Below are 25,019 nucleotides of genomic sequence, written 5' to 3'. Positions count from 1 at the left end.
ATGATTACTAATACGGGACTTGGATATTGAGAAATGTAGTATTCATTTGTACAGTTTACTGGTAATTTCTGTAGGGTACTCTTGAAACATTTTGAAGACGAACATTCCTAAACGTTGTTGAAAAATTGTTTAACAGGTGAGGTATATTTAGAGACTGGTTTAGGGCATTTGTGTGCCATAAAATCAGGAAAGCAGAAAAGGGGTTGCTTCCTAATCTGCCTGCCCGTGGCCGTGCTGGCTCGCCAGGCACTGACCCCGTGGTGATTTAGGTCAGTGTGTCTTTGTGCAGCTGTGGGGCTGCGGCAGCTTAACTGATGAGTCAGATTAACTCCCTTCCCTGGCCTTGGGTCCTGCACATGCCCCTGACTTGCTGCCAGGGCAGCGTTACCAGGGCATGGTGTTGGTGAAGGAACACAGTTGTGCTCAGAAACGAGTGTCTATTTAGTGATAGGAGCACTTGAACACCCTTGTCAAACAGGGTATAAAATCAAAATGTTAACCCCACAGTTATGCACTCTGTGTCAGGAAGGCATGCAGATGTGGAGGGATGAGAGAAAACTCTATATGGCCTCTTTTGCTTCTCTTTCCTCATCTTCCCCCAGTGTGGATCAGGACAGGCTTTTCCTTTTCCTGAACCTCGCTCCATAATGATGTTTTATTTCCTTGTTGAAGCTCCTTGCTTTCCATCTCCCTTTGTCTAACTTTGACATACATCATATTCTTTACCACGCAACAGTCCACATTAATTTTGCTGGAACAAGCTCTGGAGTTGGCTAAAAGCCACACCAGTTCCCCTTGTGGGGCTTTCTCTCTCCTTTAGGAAGCAGTGGCAGAGCTCCTGGTCACAGCAGGATTCCCTGCAGTGACAACTTGCATGTGTCTCCTCCCCCCACAGCTCCCCAGCATATGGTCAGCTGCAGAGTCTCCCCTCTACATCACTCATTCCCTGTCCTTCTTAGCACATGGGATTTACGCTTCAAAGTGTGAACAGGCTTTGATGCAGAACAGAGGCAGAGTTTATTTGCAAAAACATCGATCTCTCAGAATTTATGTGCACAGAATGCTGTTCAGCTTTGGAAAGTCTGAGTGGCAACTGTTTTACAGAAGGAGAATTTAGGGCAAGTTCCTTCATCGAGAGTAACCTTCCTCTGCTTCTGTGTTCTAGTTTTATTGTGGTGGGAATTTTTGGAAGAAGGGAAGAGGTGTTGGTGGTTTGATGGACTTTTTTGCACCCTTGTTAATCACAACGCAAGAGACAAACATTGATCATATGCATTGACCTATTTAAAGGATTATTGATCAGAATTAGGAAATGATAGGCATGTCAATGAATAAAGTCTTGCTGGATTTGGGATTTTTAAACTAGTCCATAACGGTATTTTTACATGAAAAGTATGGTGACTTTATCATAGGCATATTGGTCAGACACTCGTTCAAAGGTCTTATTTCTCTTTTCAGGTAGATATTTTGGAAAGGATCACTTGCAAGTACTTATCTGTCATACGTCTGTACTGATTACCTTTTTTTCTTCTCCAGGTAAAAGTATGGATGAAATTAAGAAGCTGCTGTTGTTGGTTCTGGGGTGTGCTGTGCAGGTGAGCATTCATGAAAAAGATTTTTCAAGCTCAAGACAACTTGTGAGCTAAATTGAGAAACACAATAGGCAAAGGAAAGAAATGCAGAGGAGAGGGGGAGAGGAAGCACACTGTGATAGCAATAGCCTCAACTTGTTGCCAGTACTTAATCAGCCAGAGGACGTGTACTTTTGCAACTAAGTAGTCTGCTTCGATAACACAGTGAGACCAGATAAGGTTTGAACAGTGTTCTTGATATCAAGATTTTCGTTGGGTTATTTTCTTACTGTTGTAAAATACAGTGTGGGACAGTATATGTTAATGCCAAACAAATAGATAACCTAACAAGTCTAAACATTTGCATAATGTTTTTATTTAATCACATGTATAGAAAATCCAAAATTAATAGCCACTTTGTATATTAGTGGGGATCTTTATGTGACATTTGTTAAAATAAATAGACAGGCAATGTGTATGGGAAATTCTGTGGAAACACATGGCAGTTCCCAGATAAAGAAATCAGTGTTCTGCCCACCAAAGCTCTGTGGCCACAGACAATAGCCGCGTTGCGGGCTGGCCCTTGCTGGTAATTGACCTTGTTTGTAGGTCTGTCTAGTGTTTTTGTCATGCCTTAGGACACTTACCCTGCTCAGCTATGTCAACTCAATTATGTCAGGGTAAAGCTGCCTACGTATGGCCACTCTGAACTATGCTAGTGTTGCATTACAGCACAAAGAATTGTTTTGGCAAGCTGCTGTGCATCCTCAGACCTCATTTACTAGTCTGGGGTTCTTCCCAGTGAAATAAATGCTCAAGACTCAGAACCAGGCCCCAAAATGACACTGAAAATGAATTTTTAAAAAAACTCTAAGTAATGCTTAACTTTTCCACAATGCAGCATAATTGCAAGAAGGCAATAATGCTGTTAGTGCACGATCACAGATATGCAGATAGCAGATGTCTGCCTCTTCTAAAGCCTTAAGTAAAAGATTTACTACAATCTGTTTGTCTGAAATGTCACTCATTTTTATCCAGAATGTTTCCCATTTTTTATCTGAAGCATATGTTGCTTTAGTCCAACAAGCAACGTGTTATGTGAGTAGTATCTAAAGTGATGCATCTCTTTTCATTGCCAAAACCAAGCAAAATGCAAACAGTGAAGCAGACAGGTTAAATGATGCAATGTAAATGTAGGTTTGCATCGGTGGAGCTCCATTAATGAAGCTGTGATGGTTTCCTCTGGCTGTTGTCCCACCTCTTAACATGTTGAACTTGTTTTTAAGGAGCAAAACCAGCCATTTAACTTAGCCTTAATTGGACTGACTGTAAAATGTTTAAATAATTTAGTGCATAATTTGGTTCATGCTCCATGCAGGGCAATAAGGTGTTGTACTCTCCAGTGTGACAAAGTGTAGATCTTGGACAGTTTGTTGTTAGCAGTATGGGTTGTTTGAGTTTTTGTTTTGAGTTTGTTTTTTTGTTATTTAAATGGAAAATGGTGGAGTAAGTTTTAGGGTATGTAGTGCTGTTTCAGGGTGTGCTTTTAGGGTTGGACTCAATGATCTTTGAGGTCTTTTCCAACTCAGTTGATTCTATGATTCCTTTAACAGTGTGAAAGAAAAGAAGAGTTTATTGAAAGAATAAAACAACTGGATATTGAAACACAAGCTGCCATTGTGTCACACATTCAGGAGGTGAGACTCTCAGTATTGTCTGTTTTGATGTTGTATCTCTCCCTTCCTTGACTTAACAGAACTTTTTTGCGATGAGATATTAGTGCTTGGAATTTCATAATGGATTCATGAACTTCACAAAGATAGAAGACTGGATATGTTACTGCATTCGATGATAAGATGATAAGTGCTGATGATAATTACTTGTCTCAGTGGTCTTTTGAAGAGATGCAGTGGTAAATGCCTTGGCACTTACACACTGTGTAGAAGGAATTGTTGTAAGGATACATGTGTAATATTTACAAGCAGCAAGTATATCTTAGGAGATGCAGTGCTCCTTGCAGCGGTGGTGTAAGCACTTAGTCCCCAAGTCCTGTGCTAGGTGAGAGACAGGCTCCCTGGTGACTTGCTTTGGACAGTGGCCTTTGAGCTTAGATGGTCTTGAAAAGCATATGCTGCAGCTGAAGCTGGACATACACTCTTTGTAAAAAGAAATTTGATCCAGTGACAAGCATTCTTGGACTTCTAAGGTTTCTGTAGAAAGAAAGAATACAGATAGGTGTTAGGAGCCATCTTACTTTGGAGACCCAAAGGAGAGCCATGTGGAAATGCCCCCTCACTGGGAGTAGGCACTGAGGTGAGATTTGAGGACCAAATAGTGAAAGTCTAGGACAGGAACTTTTTTCTTAAAACACTTCAAAAACTAGTTCAGTTTTAGGGAAAAAAAAAAATCATTGTAAACCAAGCACATATTTATGACAAAAGCAGGAACAGTCTTTAACTGAACTTGAGAGACTTGCCTGACATTTCTGCTTAATGATTCAGAGGAGATGGGTTTGGGTAAGGTAGCAGTTGAAAGGTACACTGCTAGCAGCAACCAGAGATATTTCTGCTAAAGGCAGCTCCTCCCAGCTGTATCAGCTGCAAATTGCAACTTCATTGAAAGCAGGGATTCTTCTCAGTGAGACACCAGCCGAACTGTTCAGTGTGGGGTCAGTCCCATCCCTGTGGTGACCACCTCAGTGCTTGCAGTAAGGCAGTTGCATGCTTCCAATATGCAAGCACACATGCTATTGATCATAATATTTATCTGAACACTTTTAAAATTCAGACTGAGTAGTTATAAAAAAAACCTAAATACCAAGAATTTTTGGGTAGTGTTACAGTTGAGGTAGTTGTGTTTGTTATTTGCAGCCTGGGTTTGGTGAAATGTGATGGTTTTTATCAGTAGAAGAACCTGGGGGATGCAGCATATACAGCAAACAGATTTACAAATCAACCAGTGAAAAGACATATTTTTGTGTTCCTGTCCCTAGGTGACTCACAACCAGGAGAATGTCTTTGACTTGCAGTGGCTGGAGCTCCCAGATATGGCCCCAGAAGAGTTAGAGTCTCTCTCCAGGAATATGGTTTTCCACCTCAAGAGGCTCATTGATGAGAGAGATGAATGCACAGAAGTATGATGACTCTCCATATAGAGCTCATGAGAAGCAGCAGATGCAGACTCTACCCCTTCTCTTTTGTCTTGTTTGTGCACTGGCTTTGTATTTCTTCTGCACCTTTCTACTACACCTCTGAAAATCTGTAGAAAGATCACAACTTTTCCATTGATTCTTGAGGAAGCACTAAGATAGGGTGAAATGATTGGTGAAGAGGAGTGGAGCAGTCTCTTCATGAAGTGGAGAGACCAAAATACTTGAAGTTATGACCATCTTGAGATTTTTGTCTCTGCATGCGTGTTCAGTCATTCATCTTGTTGTGCTCGCTAGTCTCTCCACTGGTATCTGCCATCATGCATTGTACTGTCTTCTCTAGTCTTTTTGATTCATCAATTTCTTTCCTTCACATCTGTGGAGGAGCCTTCTCCCCTCCTTTAACCCATTAATTTTCTGTCATGCTTTTGACTGTGATTGTGTTAGTTAAAGCTATTAGTTAGTTGTTAAAGGTTTTTATGAATTCTTCGAACAGAGCTTCTTATTTTGAGCGTTGGAAGGGTAATGTTTTAGTGTCTGAGCATAGTGGAAGTTCCTTTCGTCCTCTGTGTAACCTTCATTTCTGGCTATCACTTGAATTCTGTATAATGCCAGACTAATAATTTTCTACATTTATAAATATTTTTTAGATACTTGAAAAACAATGTATAAATATACTATTTTTCTCTTGACGCTTACATACTCTTCTGTATTTCCAGGTCATTGTAGATCTCACTCAAGAGAGAGACTATCTGCAGTCTCAGCAACCACAAAGCCCTCTGAAAGTACCAAGTCCAGATGCTTCACCCAACCCAGCCAACCCTCTTTCTAATGAAGACAAGCAGCACCTTGCAGTTGAGCTGGCAGACACAAAGGCTAAACTGAGAAGAATCCGGCAGGAGCTGTGAGTCACCAGTGATTTGTGCTTCTAGAGAGATTAGTAGATTAAGTCTTGTGCATCCTGAAGATGCAGGTGCCCATCAGTTTCAACACACTGGCCATCATGGGAGCTCTCAGAATCACATCTTTCTTCTATTCATAGCAGTAGGAAGCTATTATGTGTGCTCTGTATTTCTTCTTTCTTAACTGACCTTTAAACACAGTGATGACTACTTCCATTCTTCCTTTTGTGTCTCGCCCCTCAATTCTGCCCTTCATAGTGCCAACTGCTAGCTCTGCTTTTTAACTTCCTGTGTAAAGTCCAGAGGCCAATGAAGCTACCTATGGCAGAAGTAGCACCAATGATATCTAAACAGAGGAACTTCGTTGCAAACTCAGATCTATAATATGTGTATGGCATCATGATCAAAATTTTGAAGCTGTCATGCCAAAGAAGCTCTGTGTTCAGAATATGCTGGGAGATTTTTATTTACAAGTTCCCATCAATGTCCATATAATCAGCATTGTGCCAGGAAGAAAACCAGTTATTTACTAAGATTTTTCTAATCCTTTTCAGGGAAGAGAAGTCTGAGCAGCTTGCAGATTCTAAACATGAAGTTGAGCAACTCACCCTAGAGCTGCAAAAAATAAAACAAGAGGTAAGATGGGTTTGTGACAATCTCCCCTATTTCAAAAATCCTATTTCAGTGTGAAGCTATAATTACTATAATGCCTATTTTTTTAATGAAGAAATGCAGTTACTCCAGCAAACTGTTTGATGATTATGGCTATAGCATGGCAGTGCTATGCTTTCTACTTAGCTGTTGAGAGCAGTTTCATCTGTTCAGCTTGCAAATAGCCTAGTAATGCCTGAAGCACATGCAGCATCAGGCATTAGTAATGTCAGGGGTCCAACAGGCTGAAGAATCTCTCTGTCTAACACAGAATTTACTGGCTAGTAGAATTCTTTTACTCCTTAAGCAGGAGAATGCTATTTACCTACACTTAAAATAAGTAAGTAAATACAAAAAATTAAAGTTTGAAGAACATGCTGAAAAGTATTAACTAAGATTTTTCTCCCCACTTATTCCTCGCTTCCCACAGAATATCCACCTTGCCTCAGATGCTCGCTCTGCCCGGGCATACAGAGATGAGCTGGACTCTCTGAGAGAGAGGGCAAACCGTGTGGAGAGGCTTGAGATGGAACTTGTTCGGTGCAAAGAGAAACTTCATGACGTGGATTTTTACAAAGCTCGCATGGAGGCAAGTGAAAATTAGGGAGAAAGATTTGCTGAGTAATCCTTAATGTTTGGCTTTTGTTGTGTTACTAGCTCATGTGTCACTTGTCATTGAGCTGACCAAAGCAGAACATCAGAGCAAGTAGAAATTTCATAACATACACCACAGCTATTGACTTAGCAACATTAAAGCTTCTCTCAGTAGAGGAAGGACCTGGTGCACAGGAAAAGTAAATACCCATTAGTTTTAAAGAACTCCGCTTAGTTCAGCGTTATGTGGCTGAACAGGACAGAACTTTTCTGGATGCCTTTTTTAGAGAGTGCAGACCTTTAGGTTTAGGTGAATTCCCTGTGTTTCAGAGTTGTTCCTCTGACTAACATTTTAAATGTAATGTATAAATCAGCTAAATGAATGCCCGAGTGTTTTTCCTTATGGGTTTGTAGCAGATGCAACTGTTGTTCAAATGGCTGGGCATTTTGGAGGATGACCTTTAGATGATGAATTCTAGCCAACCCTTTTTGCAACTATTGCATGTTGTAGAAAAGCAGAGAAAATTTGGATCTTCCCTAGTGCCATGAGTGGGATGTGCCAATGAGAAATGTATGGCTTTGTTCTAGTAGTAATGTCAGTTACCCAGCTTAGTCGCCTGCAGCTATGCCTATTCTGGAAATATTAATTGAATTATGTTGGAAAGGACCTTGGAGATCATCTAGCCAAACTCAGTGCTTACAGCATGGCTGACCTTAAATTTAGGTCACACTGCTCTAACTTTCTGTTTTTTCAGTTCTTTGAGCTCTTCAGACAAAACTCTCAATAATCTGCATATGTAACACTTTAGCTGAAGTCAAATAAATATCCAGGTTTGGTGAACACATGGAGGTTCAGTAATTGACAGCCTCCCTCTAATTAGATAAAATCCCAGGTCTGAGGTAGAAGAGTGATGTTGCCAGACCTCTGGCTGAGAACACAGACCTTATTTTTCTGCTCTATAAACTCTACTTTGTAGGTGATATTTTGCCCCCTCTAACCTAAGGGGCAAGCTAGCTGCTGATTCTTATGAATAGATTCTCTAAAATGAATGGTTATTAAATGTAGTAATAGACTACAAAAGCCTGTCTTGCCTCTTGATAATTCCCAGTTTACATTAGGGAGTTTGAAGCTCTGTCTCTGTTTTCCTTCCTCAGTCTGGCAAATCAGTCATGCACTCACCTGGCACACTAGCTATCAGCATGCCATCCTGGCGTTTCCCTTTTGACTGGAGTTGCTTAGCTTCTACCTGCTGCTCAGATACTTCAGCTGGAGCTAGGAGAGGAGTTTTGTGGTGTTGTCTTCATCTGAGATCAAGGGAATAGCTATTTCTGTTCTTGCTTTCAGCCTCCTTGCTTGTCCTGAAGCCAGTAGTTTCCTGCACTGAGGTCTGCATGCTAATCCTGCTTAACATAGCGTTCAGTAAAGAGACCTCCACTTCAGTTTCAAATTTCTTCTAACTTTTCTCACTCCCTCTTCTACCCAGTCAGTTTTTGGCAAAACTGTTGAACATCAGAGATGAGTGCTGGCTATCCAGGGATACCTCTTTGGAATACTGTTGTGGTTTAACCCCAGCCAGCAGCCAATCCCTATACTTGCTCACTCTCCCACCAGTAAGATCTGTAAAGAGACCTCCACTTCAGTTTCAAATTTCTTCTAACTTTTCTCACTCCCTCTTCTACCCAGTCAGTTTTTGGCAAAACTGTTGAACATCAGAGATGAGTGCTGGCTATCCAGGGATACCTCTTTGGAATACTGTTGTGGTTTAACCCCAGCCAGCAGCCAATCCCTATACTTGCTCACTCTCCCACCAGTAAGATCTGGGAGAGAATCAGTAAAAGCTAGGCTAGAAAACTCATGGGTTCAGATAAAGGCAGTTTAATAGGGAAAACAAAAGCTGTGCACACAAGCAAATCAAAGCAAGGAGTTAATTCACTGCTTCCCATGGGCAGGAGGTGTTCAGTATCTCCAGGAGAGCAGGGCCCATCACACATAATGGTTACTTGAGAAGACAAACACCATCACTCCAAATGTCCCACCCTTACTCCTCCTTTCCCCCACTTTACAAACTGAGCATGGTGTCCTATGGTATGGAATATCCCTTTGGTCAGTTTGGGTCACCTGTCCCAGTTGTGTCTCCTCCCAGTCTCCCATGCACCCCCAACTCCCTTGCCAGTGTGGCAGTATGGGAAGCAGCAGAGGCCTTGGCTGTGTGTATGCTCTGCTCAGCAATAACAAAAACATCTCTATGTGTTCAGCACAAACCCAAAACACAGCCCCATACTAGCCACTGTGAAGAAAGTTAACTCTACCCCAGCCAAAACCAGCACAAATACAGTAGTGGGACAAAGGATATTTCCCATTGATATGACATTTGGAGCCACAGTGTGGTCTCTAGCAAACGTTGCTGCTGTTGTAGGGGCTGAGCTTTTCAAACACGTAGCAGCATTGCACAGCTGTCTGCAGGGTGCTCTGTGGTCTAGAATAGCCAGAGAGTTTCACATTCTCACCACTCCCTCTTCCATCGTTGATCGAGTCTTGGCACAGCCATGCACTGCCAGCACTGAGCAGTGGCAGCAGCAGGCAAACTCCACTGGCCTCAGGGTGATGCATTCAGAGAATTCCATGGGGCACTGTTCTGTTTTCTTTATGGTCGTGGAGTAGCACAAAGGCTGTGCATAGTAGCAGGTATCCAGCTTTCCATGGGTCCTCAATTTTCTGTCATACCTGCCTCAAATCCTCTGCCCCTTCAAAAGAGGATTAATGGCTGGTATCAGCACAGCATCTGCTTAGATTCTTCCCACTCCTGCAAAAACTGTTTGGTTTACAATTCCGAGTTGTGAGATTTGTTCAGGGATGTAACTTGGCAGAGATTTTTACCACTAGACAGTACAGTGCTGATTCATCTCATGGCATTTACTGGTTGTGGGTGTCTTCCTAAGCTCTAACACCTGAACAAATCTTACAGAGCAAAGCAATGAAAATGTAGGTATGTACAGCATCAGCCACTTTTCTATGGTAATGGGATACCTTGAGGCTCATAGTCTTGACAGGGTTGTTAATAAGCAGGGCCAATTTGTTAGGTGGTAAGAAAAAATGGGTTTACCATTGTGTATCAGTGCAAAAAGCTGTGAAATGAGCACTTAGAATCTTTTACTTCCTGCTCTTGCAGGAGGAGTGCAAAAGGTGCAAGTTTTTCTCTACGTCAGCCTAACACATTTAGGCTTGTGTGCTGTGTTCCTTCTCTGTATGTCTTGACAACTTGTTCAGGAAAGACATTTTAGTTGGACCATCGTTCAAGGAACACAAAGATGAATATGCTCTGGAGCCTTCCTACTGGGGTCACTTAACAAGGTCACAGCTGTGAATGTGAAGGAGTTTAGTGCAGGGCTTCCTCCAAGGAGTTGTTTCTCTGCACTGTAAAGCTATCTTCTGGCATTCCTCTCCACTGAACCTTGTGCTGCTCCAGGAGATTAGATTATTTTCTAAGACCAAGGAATCTGCCTTGCCCAGACTTCCTCCTTCTTGCCAGTGAAATTTCTATGCAGAATGATGGGAGGGTTCTCTGTGAATAAAAACAAGCAAAAACATCTCTTGTGTGTTTCCGTATCGCTATTCAATGTTTGATTGTCCCAAGATGTTAACTGTGTCATGTCTCAGTAGGAACAGCTTCTGAACTGCATGAAGGGAGGGGTTTGAACTCTAATAACTAGATCTAGATGCATGTGCAAATTCTCTGTTTTTGGATTTAAACAATCTGATTGCTACTTTAGTTTCTGAAAATGTTTTCCAGTAGCAACATACCCTGATTGTGCAACCACTTACCCCCAGAGTTAATTGTAACCATATGAATGCACAATGCACATTCTTGAAGCTGTTCCAAGTCACAGTTGATAGGGCATCAAACCACAATATGTAATACACTTTAGAAACTGCAAAAGCAGAATTATATTCAGTGTATAAAACAAAAAAAGATACACAGCCAGCTGATTTTGTTGTTGATCTAAAAATAAACTCGTAGTTACAAAATGGCATTGGTGAATTTGTTAATTAAATTAAAAATAAACCTTAATTGCAGTGGAAGCAACACTTCCCCGTGACCACCACCTGCTGATTGTCTAATAAATGTGATTTGTAGCTAGATACATTTTTGGGTCAACTGTGTTATCCCAGCAGCTTCTTGGAGATGTTAGTGCTAATATGGTTTAGTAAGGACAGCTTTGCTTTCCAGGCCTTGAGATGTAACTACAAAGCTCCCATGGCCTAATTATTTAAATTATATGAACTTTTCAATATTAAGACAACCTCAGATCATGGCTACAGCAGTGAGCAATGTTGACCTTGTCATAGCAGTCTTTTCCACCAGGTTATTAATTTAAGATTTCATCAGAACTGCTTTGAACTGACATGTCCACCTGCCTTGGGCACTCGATGGAAAGTGCTTCAGTTTTCTGTACACTGCAGCTCTCACTGATGTGTGGTTTGTACCAGAGCCTGGATATGTGTATGTACTTGGCACACAGTTGGACTCTTGATGAGACACTAAAATAACTAATTCTTGCTTGGTAGGCAGTTTTAGGGATAGTTCTGAGGTCATGTTTTTGAGGTCAGATGCCACCTTATTTCTCAGGGCTGTGGGCCAGACTGAGTGTGGTGATTGAGCAAAGTAAACTCTTGGCACTTTGCTTTTTCATTACAGGTATTCTGGCAGCTTGCATAACACCCAGCAGGTTTTGTGCCATGTACTTCCTCTGGTCTGTCATCTGTTTAGTGTCAACCTTTTTGGTTTGCCCACCCTGAAGTGACCCTGTTAGATCAGACTTGGCCAAAAATGCAGGTTCTGTAACATTAGTGTTTCAGTATTATTGTTGTTTTAGTTATTTGCATACTCATACATTTTAATTGAAGTTGAGCCTCTTCAAAAGCACCAACATACTTGTCCTTTTAATGCTAGTACAGTAGGGAAATTTTTCCTCTCACAATTTGCAAGTTGGTAGCTGACCCACTGAAAGATCAGGATGGTCCTGCTTAAGGTATTCTTTCCGTATTATGCTGTCTACAGTCAAGGTGCAACAGACAACTAAGACTGCTAGCTATGAAAGGCTTTTAAATCATGGCCCCCTATAGTATTGAAAAGCAAGGGGAGTGGCTGTCATCAGAAACTCTTTACTTGTTCTTTACATCCATCTTTTTGATTCTCTTGTTTGTTTGTTTGTTTGTTTTGTAAATACCTGAGCCACATAAGGCTTCTTAAGGCTGATTCCTCCCCCAAAAATGAGAAGGTATTTGCTGATTAAGCAGTGAAAGTGATTTGGTCATGCCTGGTGATCTTCAGGGGTCTATTTGGTTTGGATGTTTGTGGTCTGAGAGAGCAGACATGAGCACTGGTGTCAGCAGAGACATCACATTTTGATGACAGGAATAAAATTGTCAGGCATTTTCTTCTGTCTGGACATTTTCTGGTTTTGCTTCTTTCTTTGGAGCAGCAGAAGGGATGGGGACAGGAGGGAGGAAAGACAAAGAATGACAAAAGGTAGTTTCTTTAGAGAGTCAGATAATCTGCTTCTTGCCTGGTTGTAACTCTTCTGGGGAGAAAAAATCCTTACTGTATCCATTAAATGTTTTTAATGCTGTTGTGTTCCTGCTGTAGAAGATTTGGCTTTGACTCAAGACTTACCTGAGGATCAATAAAAGTAAATGCTAGCAGTGAAGTATTATAGCTTGAAATAAGGCACATTTGATACCTGTGTTTAAAACATGACCAAGAATACATGGCCAGATTTTATGCTTTGGACATTTCATGTTTCCAGAGATAAGATAATTGAATCCACAGGGTTTCATTTGATGTTTGCAAGGCACTTTTGGAGCACAGTATAATTAATTTGTTCCTAATACTTTGGCTTAAGAAAAATAATGTTAAACTTTTATTCAGTAAAACCAGATACAAAAGCTGTAATAAGTAAGTGACGTGGCGTGTGCAATTAATGCTCATGTGTTTAGTGGGGATGTGGCAGTGTTAAGTACAAAACAACTTGTTTTCAAGTGAATTAAAATTCTCTTAATGAGAAACTATTAAACAGACATTGACATGTCAGTGTACTAAAACATGGGTATTGTATGTATTGATGATAGTGCTCCCCAATGTGTTTTGAAAGTAAATAATCAGTTTTGAAGCTGAGGAAACTGGGGACTACTGTAAGTTGGCTAAGGAAATGGTATTATAACAGTGGAATTGGAACTGAACAGTTGTTGTTCTGTGTCTTTGGTGCACCTCTTGATCTAGCCTTGTATGAAGCAAAAGGTACTCCATTAAACTTCTGAGATTCAGGAAAAAAAACCCAGTAAGAAATTATACATTTACTTGCATTAATGGCTCAGATAATGAAGCATAGTATCATCTCCCATTAAAATATCAGGTAAAAGCTTTCTAATCGAACAGAGAAATGTGTCAGATTTTTCTCTTGTTCTGCAGTGTCACTTTATGAAAGTCACTTGGTCTATGAAAAGTCAGCAAGAAATTAACATTGTTACTTTTATTCCCTAGGAATTAAGAGAGGACAACATCGTATTAATTGAAACAAAGGCCATGCTAGAAGAACAGCTAACAATGGCAAGAGCTCGTGGTGATAAACTGCATGAATTAGAGAAGGAAAATTTGCAGTTGAAATCCAAACTTCATGATGTAGAGCTGGTATGCACTTTCTTTATGCTAATTTTCTGAACTTCTGGTTTTATGCTAAGTTACAGCATCAAGTCACAGAAACCAGTGGAGACAGGCAAATAAATTAGCAGTGCTTTTAAAGAAGTGTTTAGATTGAACTTTGTGTGCATGAATTCCTGAAATATTATAATATTAACAGCGTAAATATTGCTGTGCTATTTTGTGTGAGACTGGGTTTAATTTTATGCAAGAAGGTATATCACAATTTTAAAATACAGATTGCTTTCATACATACTGATAATGGAGATGCTAAAATCTGTTAGTTAAGTAGAATTCTCTTAGATGTAGGAAATTAATAAAATCCCCAACCATTACAGAGTCTTTGAGAATCCATTACCAGTTGAAAGGACACAGAATTCCAACATTTCTTTCTGTGTAAATCAGAGATATGGCATATTGCTTCATAGACAAGGAAAAGTAAGAAGTGGTAGATGGTTGTCTACAAAAGAAAAAGCAACATAGGATTTTATAATCCCACCAGAAATAATAAATGCTCTTTCATCCCTTGTATTTTACTTAACAGTCTTCTTCTCATCCCACTATGTTTTGAATTCTTGTGGGTGCACCTATATAAGGTTTCCAACAGGTTCTGTTGGAAATAAAGATGTTGAGGGTGCTGTGAGGGGATTTAAATGTTTTAAAAAACTGGATCCTGATAGACACCAGTGACATGTGGTGTCCCTCAGAGGTCCATATTGGGATAAGTGTTATTTAATATCTGCATTAATAACATAGACAAAGGGATCAAGTGCACCCTGCATCAAAAGCAGTGTGGGGAGCAGGTTGGAGCTAGTCCAGAGGAGGGATACCAAGTTGATTATAGGAATGGAGCTCCTCTCCTACTCAGAAAGGCTGAGAGAACTGAGATTGCTCAGCCTGGAGAAGAGAAGGCTGCAGGGTGACCTAACTGTGGCCTTCCAGTACCAGAAGGGAGCCTACAAGAAAAATGGAGAGGGACTTTTTCCGAGAGAATGTAGTGACAGGCAAGGGTGAATGGCTTCAAACTGAGAGTAGGTTTAGATTAGCTGTTAGGAAGAAATCCTTTACTGCATGGGTGACTAGGCATTGGTACAGGTGGTCCAGAAAAGTTGTGGATGCTCCATGCCTGAAAGTGTGCAAGACTGGGTTGGATGGGGCTTTGAGCAACGTGGTCTAGTGGAACATGTCCCTTCCCCGTGGCGGGGGGATTGGAATGAGATGATCTTTAAGATCCCTTCCAACTCAAACCATTCTGTGATTCACAGCATTATAAGGGTCATGTCATGCTCAGCTTTTCCAAAGTGGCTGTGACTTTGAATGGTGCTTTTCTGGGTGCCTTGTTCAATTTTTGGGTAATGCTTTATGAAAATCTGAGACTCCTTGATGCACCACTTCAGCTCCCACAAATGCAAATGGCCAAACTAGTCACAAGGAGCAGCAATATATTAATTCTCCACATCTGTTTCCTGGGTAAGTTAAAATCCAAATTACGAGGCAGATGTTACTTTCTGATCCATATGACTGTGTGCAAATTTAATGTGATGAGTTGAAGCTCAGTAGAGTTCAAGGTTCTGTCTGCAGAGTTTCCAGTGTGTCAGTGCATGATGCCACATGTTTTTGAAGAGCTTAGCTCTGGAGACAGCTTGAATCCAGCCTGTCTTACTGGTCCTGGCTTGTAGTGGCCCTGTCATCACCCAGTAGGTTCTCACTCCCATTGCCCTCCCTCCAGTGTGTCACGGACCAGAGCTGACTCTAAGCAGGGTCAGTTGGGTCTCTCCGCTCTGCGTTCTGTGGCATATATGATAGCCCACAGCAAGCTTTTAATGCAATATAAAAACACAGTGCCTAAGGAGATTCTTCTACCAACATCTATCAACATATGTTGTGTTTGTAGCAGTTCAATTTAAAATCTTACAGATAAGCTGAATGTGTATGTTCATTCCTGCATGTCTTGCACAGGACCGAGACACAGACAAGAAGAGAATTGAAGAGCTGCTGGAGGAGAACATGGTCTTGGAGATTGCACAGAAGCAGAGCATGAATGAGTCTGCACACCTAGGCTGGGAGCTAGAGCAACTGTCTAAAAGCACAGATCTTGCAGATAGTGAGTACCAGCTTGGGGTAGCTGTTGCTGTGCCTGTGATCTCATTCGGAGTAGACAGATTGGCTGGCTGAGACAGGAGCAGAAGTTGAGTCTAAGCTTGGAGAACTTCCCTCATTCAACCACTTGACTTTGAGCTTAGTTTTTTGGAACTTCTGAAATGTATTCCTCTAGTTTCTGTCAGTTTCTTCTGAAAGCATCGAAATGTTTTCCTTTAGTTTTGTTCATCACTGAGAGAGTGACTTTTAAGTAAAATGATAACATGGCTGGCTGAGACAGGAGCAGAAGTTGAGTCTAAGCTTGGAGAACTTCCCTCATTCAACCACTTGACTTTGAGCTTAGTTTTTTGGAACTTCTGAAATGTATTCCTCTAGTTTCTGTCAGTTTCTTCTGAAAGCATCGAAATGTTTTCCTTTAGTTTTGTTCATCACTGAGAGAGTGACTTTTAAGTAAAATGATAACATTTTTCTGAGAGAGTGACTTTTAAGTAAAATGAGAACATTTTTTTTTTAAAAAAAGCTTTGTAAATGACACAGCAGAAATGTCACACTGGGTATTTCTAACTGAATGGCTGGGAGGAGTCTGTGATCTTTAGTATTCTTTAGTACAATTAGTACAGACAATTAACTGGTCTTTAAGTCCCAGGAAGTAGTGTATGCTGAAGTCATTTATTTTGACTAGATACTGAAAAATGTGTACAGCTAAAATAACTAGCTGATTTTTTTCTTTGAATGGTTGACTTGATTTCCGTAACTATCACAAACACAACAAATTCTTTCTTCACTAGACAAGTTCTAGCATTGGTTTCTGTGTTTAACATTCATTCTGCCTATTATACCAGCCTAAATCACAATGCTAAATGGAACTCAGGAAATACAAGCTTTCCTGTAATTCAGTGTGCAGCTTTTATTGAGTACTCACCTGATTCTGCTAAGACTTGCATGTTTGGCTTTGTGTACCAGCAAGTTTAACTTGAAGACAAAGGAATAAATTAGATTAAGCAGATGTTAAGTTTTCAGTAAAACTGTCTAGAATAGGTTTATTTTGTAAAACATGAGAGTCTGTGCCTGACACTGATTCTCAAATCTTCTTACTGTCTAAGATCCGAGTTCTCTTTACTAAGATTAATGGCTAGTTAATTGTTACTTCTAAATTACAATCTTGCAAAGCAGGTTGCATAAGCCTGAGAAGTGAGTAGCATTCTATTGCTCCTTACGTGTAATCAAGGATATTGTTTATTGTATTAGTCAGTGGGGAAAAAACACAGTTCTCTCAGAACTTATAAATTTTGATGAAGAGTGTTTCAGGACAGTGTAAAACTGCCCGATTTTCTGGACTGTTTAAAATAGAGAGTTTTGCCTCTTTCCTGATTTGGTTTCTCTAGTGATGGAATAGAAATGTTAATTTTATTTTATCTCTTATTTATTGATTTCTGTCAAACAGTAGTTTTCAGAATTTGCTCAACGGAGTGATTGTAAAAAACGGGAAAAAGATGAGGTTCCTTTACAGCACTTTCAGTATATTTGACTCTACATTTGACCAAAAACTCTCCAATTTACAGCACTTTCAGTATATTTGACTCCACATTTGACCGAAAACTCTCCAGGTGAAGCTTCATAAAAGAGACAAATGAGGTTTTACCATTCTCAGGAGCTTGCCAGCTTAAAGTGTTCAGTGTGCTGTATGTAATAATGCTGATTATTTAGAAGGAGTTATTAATTTTCTCAGACTTAAAGACAATGTTAAAGTCAGTTTCATGTGAAGTGTGGTTTGGAGGTGAAGGGTAGCAATTATTCCATGTGAAACACAAGATTGCTCTTGTAATTATTCAAATGCTGAGCAGAGAAATTAACAGAACAAAGAGGCTTGGTTGATGGATTTTAAGGCTGAGAAGTAGTAAGACTTGATCAACAATCATTTAGACTAAAATAGCATCTCTGCTGTAAAACTTGCATAGATTTTCTTAGTTCTGAAATTTCGACTTCAGACTCTTCTCTGGTCAACATTCTGATGGATGTCCTGTACCTGGTAATAAATTAGCCTCCCTGATTGAGCATATTCTTGATGAAGTAGCTGTGAAGATAAGCATTGGAATTCTCTTTTGTCAGAATTTTTTCCTTGACTACATATGCTCAAATACTTCAGTTTTCACTAGCTCTTGGAAGTGCACCATCTTGCTGTTTTAGCAAACCCTTCACAGTGGTTTACTTTCCACCTCAATTTATTTCCTCTGATGAAAGTATGAGAGGGTATCAAAGTATATTTTGCTACTAACATGATACACTCTGCTAACATGACCAAAGCAAACCTGAGAAGAGTTAGGAAAATAGGTAACCTTTTAGATGTCTATTGGTTCAGATGATTGTCTGTTCAGAGACTACTCTATTAGAGGTCTTAATGGTTACCTATGAAAATTAGTTCTGTTTTTAACAGTGTATTTACTTAGCAATTAAGTTGAAATGATAAGAATCTGACTGCAATTATCATTATACAAGTGAATCTTATGCACCTAGGAAGGAGACATTTGTGAATTGACTAGTGCCACCTTCTGATTCTCATGTTTCAACAGCCAGAAAGTCCTTTGTGTTTGAGTTGAATGAATGTGCTTCGAGTCGCATACTGAAGCTAGAGAAGGATAATCAGAGCTTGCAGAACACAATCCAAGAGCTGAGAGATGCCTCCTTGACCTCCAGAGAGAGCAGCCTAAAGTTTGTGGAACTGGAGAAGGAAAATCAGCAGCTTAGCAAAAAGGTAATTTGCTCACAGGAGCAAACAGAGCTCTTTGGTTTTTAAGCACAGTGCAGGAAGGGCTGCACAGCATTCCTGAATGATGAGGGACTGCAGGGAATTCACGCATGTTCCCCAGAAGACTGAGCATGGGTTTGGGCCCATCTATTTAATTGCATTCTAATGCAATTAGAATTCTAATAATTGCATTCTATTGCCTTCTTCTTCACTACCTACCTACGTGCATCATTGTAAGCAAAGGTGACTGCTCCTGCTTTATAAACGCTCTGTTCCAGTGACCATTTGCCCCTGTCAGATTGTATTGTTGATTGTGTCCCTTTTTGTCATCTTATGGCAGTCAGTACTGGGCAAGGAAGCTGTGGCCACATTGAACTATTTTGGTTTTTTGAAAGTTTTAATAATGTTTCCACATAAGTCAAATAAATCACACAGGTGAATTCAGGTTAGTATGTTTTAAAATGTTCTTCACAGGTGAATTCAGGTTAGTATGTTTTTAAATGTACTGTCCAGAGTCCTGGATCAGCTTTTTCTTTGTCTTTCTTTGTCTTTTCTTTTAATCTTTGTAACAAACATGCAGGTCATCACTTTGTAAATTTGCTTATATATGTCTGTGTGTTGCACTGTGTTATTAACTGTGATTACATTTAGCTCAATTGCAGGCTCAGTGTTTGTTCTCATGAAATGCAGTGTTCAATTCACCTCCAACTACTAGCCTTATTTTTGTCTGACTAGTAACTTGAGTCCTCAGCTCTGTTTAATTGAGCCAAGTGCTGCTAGGGAAACAGGAGGATGCTTGCTAGTCCAAGTATAAAAAAATTCTCATGTCAGCTTTTTCCACATTTCTACCTTTGATAAATTATCCAGAATATAAGGCTCATTTCTCCTTTCACATTACTGCTGTCACCTCTGTGTGTGTGAGACATTGATACAAAGATTTCAGTTCTGGTTGGTTTGCCTGTGAGCTAACTGAACACTTTATAAAGGACAAGGGGGAAAAGAGTCTAGGTATGAAATGCTGGTGGTGGATTACCAAATTGTAACAAGCACAGTGACCATTTCTCTGCCGGGGAGAATGAGTATCCATTACTGGATCATTCCATCTTCTAGAGAGATTAATTTGCCAAGTTGAGGCCAGTTCTGCTTCTTGTCTTTCTTCTGTGAGCAAGGAAAACTGCAAAGATTCACTTCACTGTAATCCTCCTTCCACACTTCTGTTTATGACCTGTTGCATATAAGTAATTCAATCCAGCTCTAATTTACAAGGTTAAAATTTGAAATCAGGGCATAGAGAGCACTCAGCAGATACCTGTGGTGTAGAGCAATTTAAGCCACTTGAACAACTGTGGTCAACCTTTGGCTTTGTCCCAGGCAGATTCCTGTGGGCACATCTTATGGCACTGTATTGGTGCCAACGGTTGTGATTCTGGAATTAGTCTGGTTTTGATGATGATGAATACATTGACATGATGGGGTCACCTCTAGGTCTGGTATTTCTATAAGACAAAAAACAGTAGTGGGGAATGCCTGTGTGGTTAAAGGGGGGCACCACATATATCAAACCAATGAAGAAGAAAATGGCAGGTAAAAATGTTACTGTTAAGAGCAAGTGAAATGCTTGAACTCTTCACCAGAGAGGCAAAGAGTATGATAGGAACTGTTGATTGAATACCACAGGCCTGTCAAGTTGTTGATGGACTTTACCTCTCATTCAGGGAAATCTGGGAAAAAAAAATAGTAGGCAGCATTCTGCCTGAGCAGGACATGCACTTGTCTGTCCATGTACAGAGACCTGATGCATCATATATAAAGTAATCTTGTTTTGAGATGTTTGAATTTGTTTTAATCTTGCCTTTCTCAAATATGTTTTTGCACTTCCCTCAGATGTGTCCCCTCCATTAGAGGGTATGCATGTCCACAGCAGGGTGTGTCAGGGGAAAGGGAAATAAAAGGCAAAGTCTCTGTGATTCATTGCAAACTGGTTACTACAGTAGGCAGGACAGAGGGCAGTAGTTCTTAAGGACTGTTGAAGTCAAGCACATATAAGTCACAGGTCAGGGGATAGCAAAGTGGTTTTCTCTAATGTTGTGTGCCTGTGTTTTCTTTGTACATTTCCTGAGAGAAAGTAAAACCTTCCCTCCCTAAAGTCGTTTGACTGAGCTATTTCATCCACTGTCTGAGACTTTCAAAACTTGTTGTTCGACTATGCTTGTCTGGCTACTGATCTAGTGCTTGGAAGGATCCTGTAGCCAAAACAGGAATATTCAGGTAGTACAAGAGGAGCTGTTATGAAGGAAAAGTCATGTACCTCTTTTGTTTTGCCTTTTTTGCAAGGATTTCAGAGGAGCCAATAATAGAAAACCTTCCTTTTGGGCACAGTCAAGTAGTAGCAGTCCAAGTACCTGTCTGATTTCTCTGCCTTCCTGACTTACTGAAACAGGCTATAAACAGTGATGTCGTATTTGCCTCCAGTTTTCTGGGAGGTGCAAAGGAAGATCAGCTATTGCTGAGCCACTGAGTTTGTGCAGCTTTCTCTGAACGGCTCCTTTGGGACCAATGAACCTTAACATGGTTACATTTCTAAGCTTAAGCCCTCCTTATCTTCAATCTGGGCAGCCCCTGCTTGTTTAAACACTTCCTGTAATGAGGCACATGTTGACATAGGCAGAGCTCAGCCTCCAGCTATTTCCCACTTGTAAGAATTATGTTTAATACCTCTTTCATTGACATTTTCGCTGTTGGCAGAGTTCATAATGTCAACACAAAAAATGAGCTGATACTTCTGCAGAGCTGTAGGTGCTCATAGTACTGTACAAACTCAAAAAGGAACACTTCCTGACTTGGGGGGTCTAGTCCTCTGAAGCTCTTGGTTCTAAATACCAAAGAGCTACTGCTTTTCAGCTCTTCATGCATTACAAGTACAACTTTCAAACATAGTGAGTAGGAAAACATCATTCATTGCAGGACTGAAACCTTATTCACAAATCTTTCAAATCCAGTGTTGTCACCTGCTAGGGGAAAGAGGGCCAACAGAGCACAGGGAGAGGGAAGGTAAACTTGGTAACTCCACTGCTTTAGTACTTCTCTGTTCTGTTTTAGGTTGGTATTTTGGGTTTTTTAATGCTATTGCTCACAGAAATGCCTTAGTAACTTCCTCTACATTCACTGGTAGATTAAAACCCTCAGTGATGGAGAGGCTAGGAGGAGTGAAGTACCTCAGAAAGGTGAGCACCAGGAACTTAATCACTGTTGACAGGAGCACAGCAGGGCAGGCAGGTGAATGAAGCATTTATTACTGCTGTATCTTATATGCTCTGATCTTAATAGGCATGAAGGAAATTCTTTGCACTGTGGGATAAGCCAAATGGTCCATTTCCTCCTCTGAGACTGGCAAACTGCAGAAAGGAAGGATTTAATCTTTCAGCCACAGTCCCCATCTCATTTCTCTCTGGTCTTCAAAACAACTCAAAGTGCAAACAGTCCTCATGTCAATTGGTGGCTGATGTGTTTTGGTGTGTTCTCTCCACACAGATAGAGAAGTTGCAAAATCAGATTGAAAAAGAGAAGCAGAGTAATCAAGATTTGGAAACGTTGAGTGAGGAGCTGATAAAAGATAAAGAGCAGCTACAAGTCGTCATGGAGACTCTAAAAGCTGACAAAGACAGACAGGTGCAAACTTCACAAATGTAATATAACAGCATGTGCTCAGTAGTGGTAATTTAGTGGTGTCATTTAGAGCTTTTGGCTCTCTCGGGGAGATAGGGCAATTTGAGAGCTATTAAGTGCAGGTTGAACTTGTTCAAATATAGGTTAAAGGCTCCTTCAAGTGTAAAAGCCCAGCATGTTTTGCTAATTTCTGCTCCTGATACCCTAAGGGGATCTTCAGGCTGTTACAAGGATAGACCTTCCCTCTTTGGGGGGAAAAAAGCCCCTGGATGGATCTTAGTAAATGGAATACCAACAGGCTTTAGGATGTGCAAATAAATCCCCATTTTATTGCAGAAGATTGGTCCTCTCTCAGCCTTATGGGTTTGGTTGAGGATTTTTAGCCACTCAACCTTTTTTGCACTATTTGAAAAAGATGCTGAGAAAGCATTTATGTCTTCTGGATTGATATTTTAAATATACTTCAGCTTTTTACTAGTGTGCTGCAGTTCATGTGCAATGGCTGGAAACTGTCTTATTACAGGTTTGTGCAAGGTATCATCTATATTAACTTATTAATTTGACTAATGAAGAAAATACTGACACAGATCATTAGAGACCAGTCTGAATATTTTCAACCTGTATTTGTGAGGTGAAGATTAAATAACAAAATGTCTTATTTGTGTAATGCTTTTCATCTTGAAGGATTCTTACCCAGACTTCTCCCTGGGAAACTGCACTTGACCACCAAAGTCGTACATTTTAGTTAGAGCACATACAGACTCCGTGTGGTAAGAATTATGGAATGCTTCAGAGGTAGGGCAGGAAGCAAAGCCATAGATATCCTCCATTGTCAGAAAAGGGCAGATTGTGATTATTTTAGGTGTAAGTCCTTTTGAGAATCAAATACAAATTGCAGTCTAAGTCATAATTGCATGACCTGAAATATAACCAGTGGGGTAAGTGTCCTGTCCTTAATGACATATATAACTGCTCTACATTTTCAAGCACTCTTGATGTTTCTGTCACCTTATCAGAGAGAATTTCAGTCCTCAGATCACAAAGATGAATGTAATCCTAGATGGAAAGATACCCTCTATTAGGAATGATTTGTAACAAAGCATCTTCTCCAAGGTGTTCTCTGAAGGTTCTCTGTCTACTTTCTCCTTCTGCCTCAGCCTTCTTAGCTGGTAGCTAAGTTGTTAGAATCGTGGGTTACCAGAGGTAACAAAACAATTGTTTTCATTAATTTGGTTTCTTGGTTATAGTCAGGGGAAAACGTTGAGAAATTTGTCTTGCATTAAATGGACATGGTTTTGTTAACAATCAGCTGTCTGCTTTAGGACTAATTTGTACTGCACGTGTGAGGTAGATGAATAACATTTGCATGACTGTTTATGTAGATAAAGGACCTTAAACAAGAAAATGATCACCTTAATCAAGTCGTCTTATCCCTGAGACAAAGATCACAAGTGAGCAGCGAGGCAAGAGTGAAAGATATCGAAAAAGAGAACAAAATCCTTCACGAAACTGTTACCGAGACAAGTAGCAAACTGAGCAAGCTGGAATTTGAGAAGAAACAATTGCAAAAGGATTTTGACCAGGTTAGAGAAAAAGTGGAAAGAGTAGAAGAAATGGAAAAAGAGCTCCATCGGCTGGAGAGGGAGAATGAACAGCTCACAAAGAAGGCAGCAGTGATGAAAATAGTGACAGAAAAAGTGGAAGTTCTCGAGCAGGAGAATGGGGATCTGGAAGTGGAAAATAGGAAGCTAAGAAAATCCTTAGACACATTGCAGAATATTTCAATCCGACTTGGGGAGCTGGAACGGGACAACAAACAGTTGGATGAAGAAAATCTGGAGCTTAGACGAGTGGTAGAGACCATAAGATTTACCAGCACAAAAATGGCACAAATAGAAGCAGAAAATAAAGATTTGGAGAGGGAGAAAGAAGACCTAAGAAAGAATGTGGATATGTTAAAAGCAATGAACAAGAAATCAGAGAGGCTGGAGCTAAGCTATCAGAGTGTCAACTCTGAAAACCAAAGGCTTCAGCAAATTGTGGAGAACAGCAGCAAAAAGATCCAAGAGTTGGAAAAAGAAGTACAGGGAATGGAGAGTGAAAATCAGGTCCTCCAGAGAAACCTTGAGGAGCTAAAGGTTTCTGCCAAACGGCTAGAGAGGTTAGAAAAGGAGAACAAAGCCCTAGAACAAGAAATGTCTCAGCTTGAGAAGGACAAAAAAATGCTAGAGAAAGAAACGAAACGGCTTTGGCAGCAAGTGGAGCTGAAAGATGCTATTTTGGATGACAGTGCAGTAAAGTTGGCAGTTGCTGAGAAAGAAAACAAGACACTAGAAAAAGAGATTGCTCGATTCAGAGATTCATCTAATAAACTGAAAGAATTTGAAAAGGACAATAAAGATCTCCTAAAGCAAGTTACAATTGATAAGAGAACACTAGCTACATTGAGAGAGGTAAGCAAAATGTTTCTGCTGGTTTCAGTATGATGCAATTTTATTTTTTTTTTAGCTCTATGAAGTACCAAAGTGAGACATCTGTCCCACAGGAGATCTTCACAGCCTTAAGAGCCATCACGGGGTAGTGTTGCCTTGGAAACATGCCAAAAACTGCAATGTACCACTTTGTGTCCACAACACAGTGTGTCAGAATGACATCTTTTTTCATGTAGAAAAAGATGTTAACACAGCTCCCATGTGGTGTCTATAAACCAAAGTCTTGGTTTATAGAAACTAGATAGTTTCTCTAACCCTGAGACCACAAAATTGTTTGCCAACATGATAGCTCCAGCAGGGGAGATTTGCTTTCAAGCCTAGAAATTAGGCCACTCAACCCTAGAAATTAGAGCACTTGTTGAGGACACATTAACATCCCAGTTCTGAAACAGACAAGAATCATCCCAGATGACCAACCTAACCTTTTCAATAATAGCTGTGCCAAGCTATT

At 40.3% G+C, this 25,019-nt stretch overlaps 1 protein-coding gene across 1 annotated transcript in view; it reads left to right on the top strand.

Annotated features, from left to right (window-relative positions):
* The window catches only part of CCDC88C (coiled-coil domain containing 88C), a gene marked incomplete at its 5' end in the record, with an annotated part of 87,166 nt that overhangs the window by 37,347 nt on the left and 24,800 nt on the right, over positions 1-25,019 (top strand). Inside the window, 11 exons of the mRNA XM_009077195.1 lie at positions 1,537-1,595; positions 3,185-3,268; positions 4,564-4,704; positions 5,439-5,623; positions 6,176-6,257; positions 6,703-6,861; positions 13,409-13,555; positions 15,524-15,668; positions 18,235-18,416; positions 21,942-22,079; positions 23,459-24,529. Of these exons, the coding sequence (XP_009075443.1) occupies positions 1,537-1,595; positions 3,185-3,268; positions 4,564-4,704; positions 5,439-5,623; positions 6,176-6,257; positions 6,703-6,861; positions 13,409-13,555; positions 15,524-15,668; positions 18,235-18,416; positions 21,942-22,079; positions 23,459-24,529 (2,393 nt within the window). The remainder of the gene's footprint in view (positions 1-1,536; positions 1,596-3,184; positions 3,269-4,563; positions 4,705-5,438; positions 5,624-6,175; positions 6,258-6,702; positions 6,862-13,408; positions 13,556-15,523; positions 15,669-18,234; positions 18,417-21,941; positions 22,080-23,458; positions 24,530-25,019) is intronic.

This window comes from Acanthisitta chloris, unplaced genomic scaffold (genome assembly GCF_000695815.1).
Source record: "Acanthisitta chloris isolate BGI_N310 unplaced genomic scaffold, ASM69581v1 scaffold27796, whole genome shotgun sequence".
Lineage (NCBI taxonomy): Eukaryota > Metazoa > Chordata > Aves > Passeriformes > Acanthisittidae > Acanthisitta > Acanthisitta chloris.
This window is presented reverse-complemented; position numbering and strand designations above follow the sequence as displayed.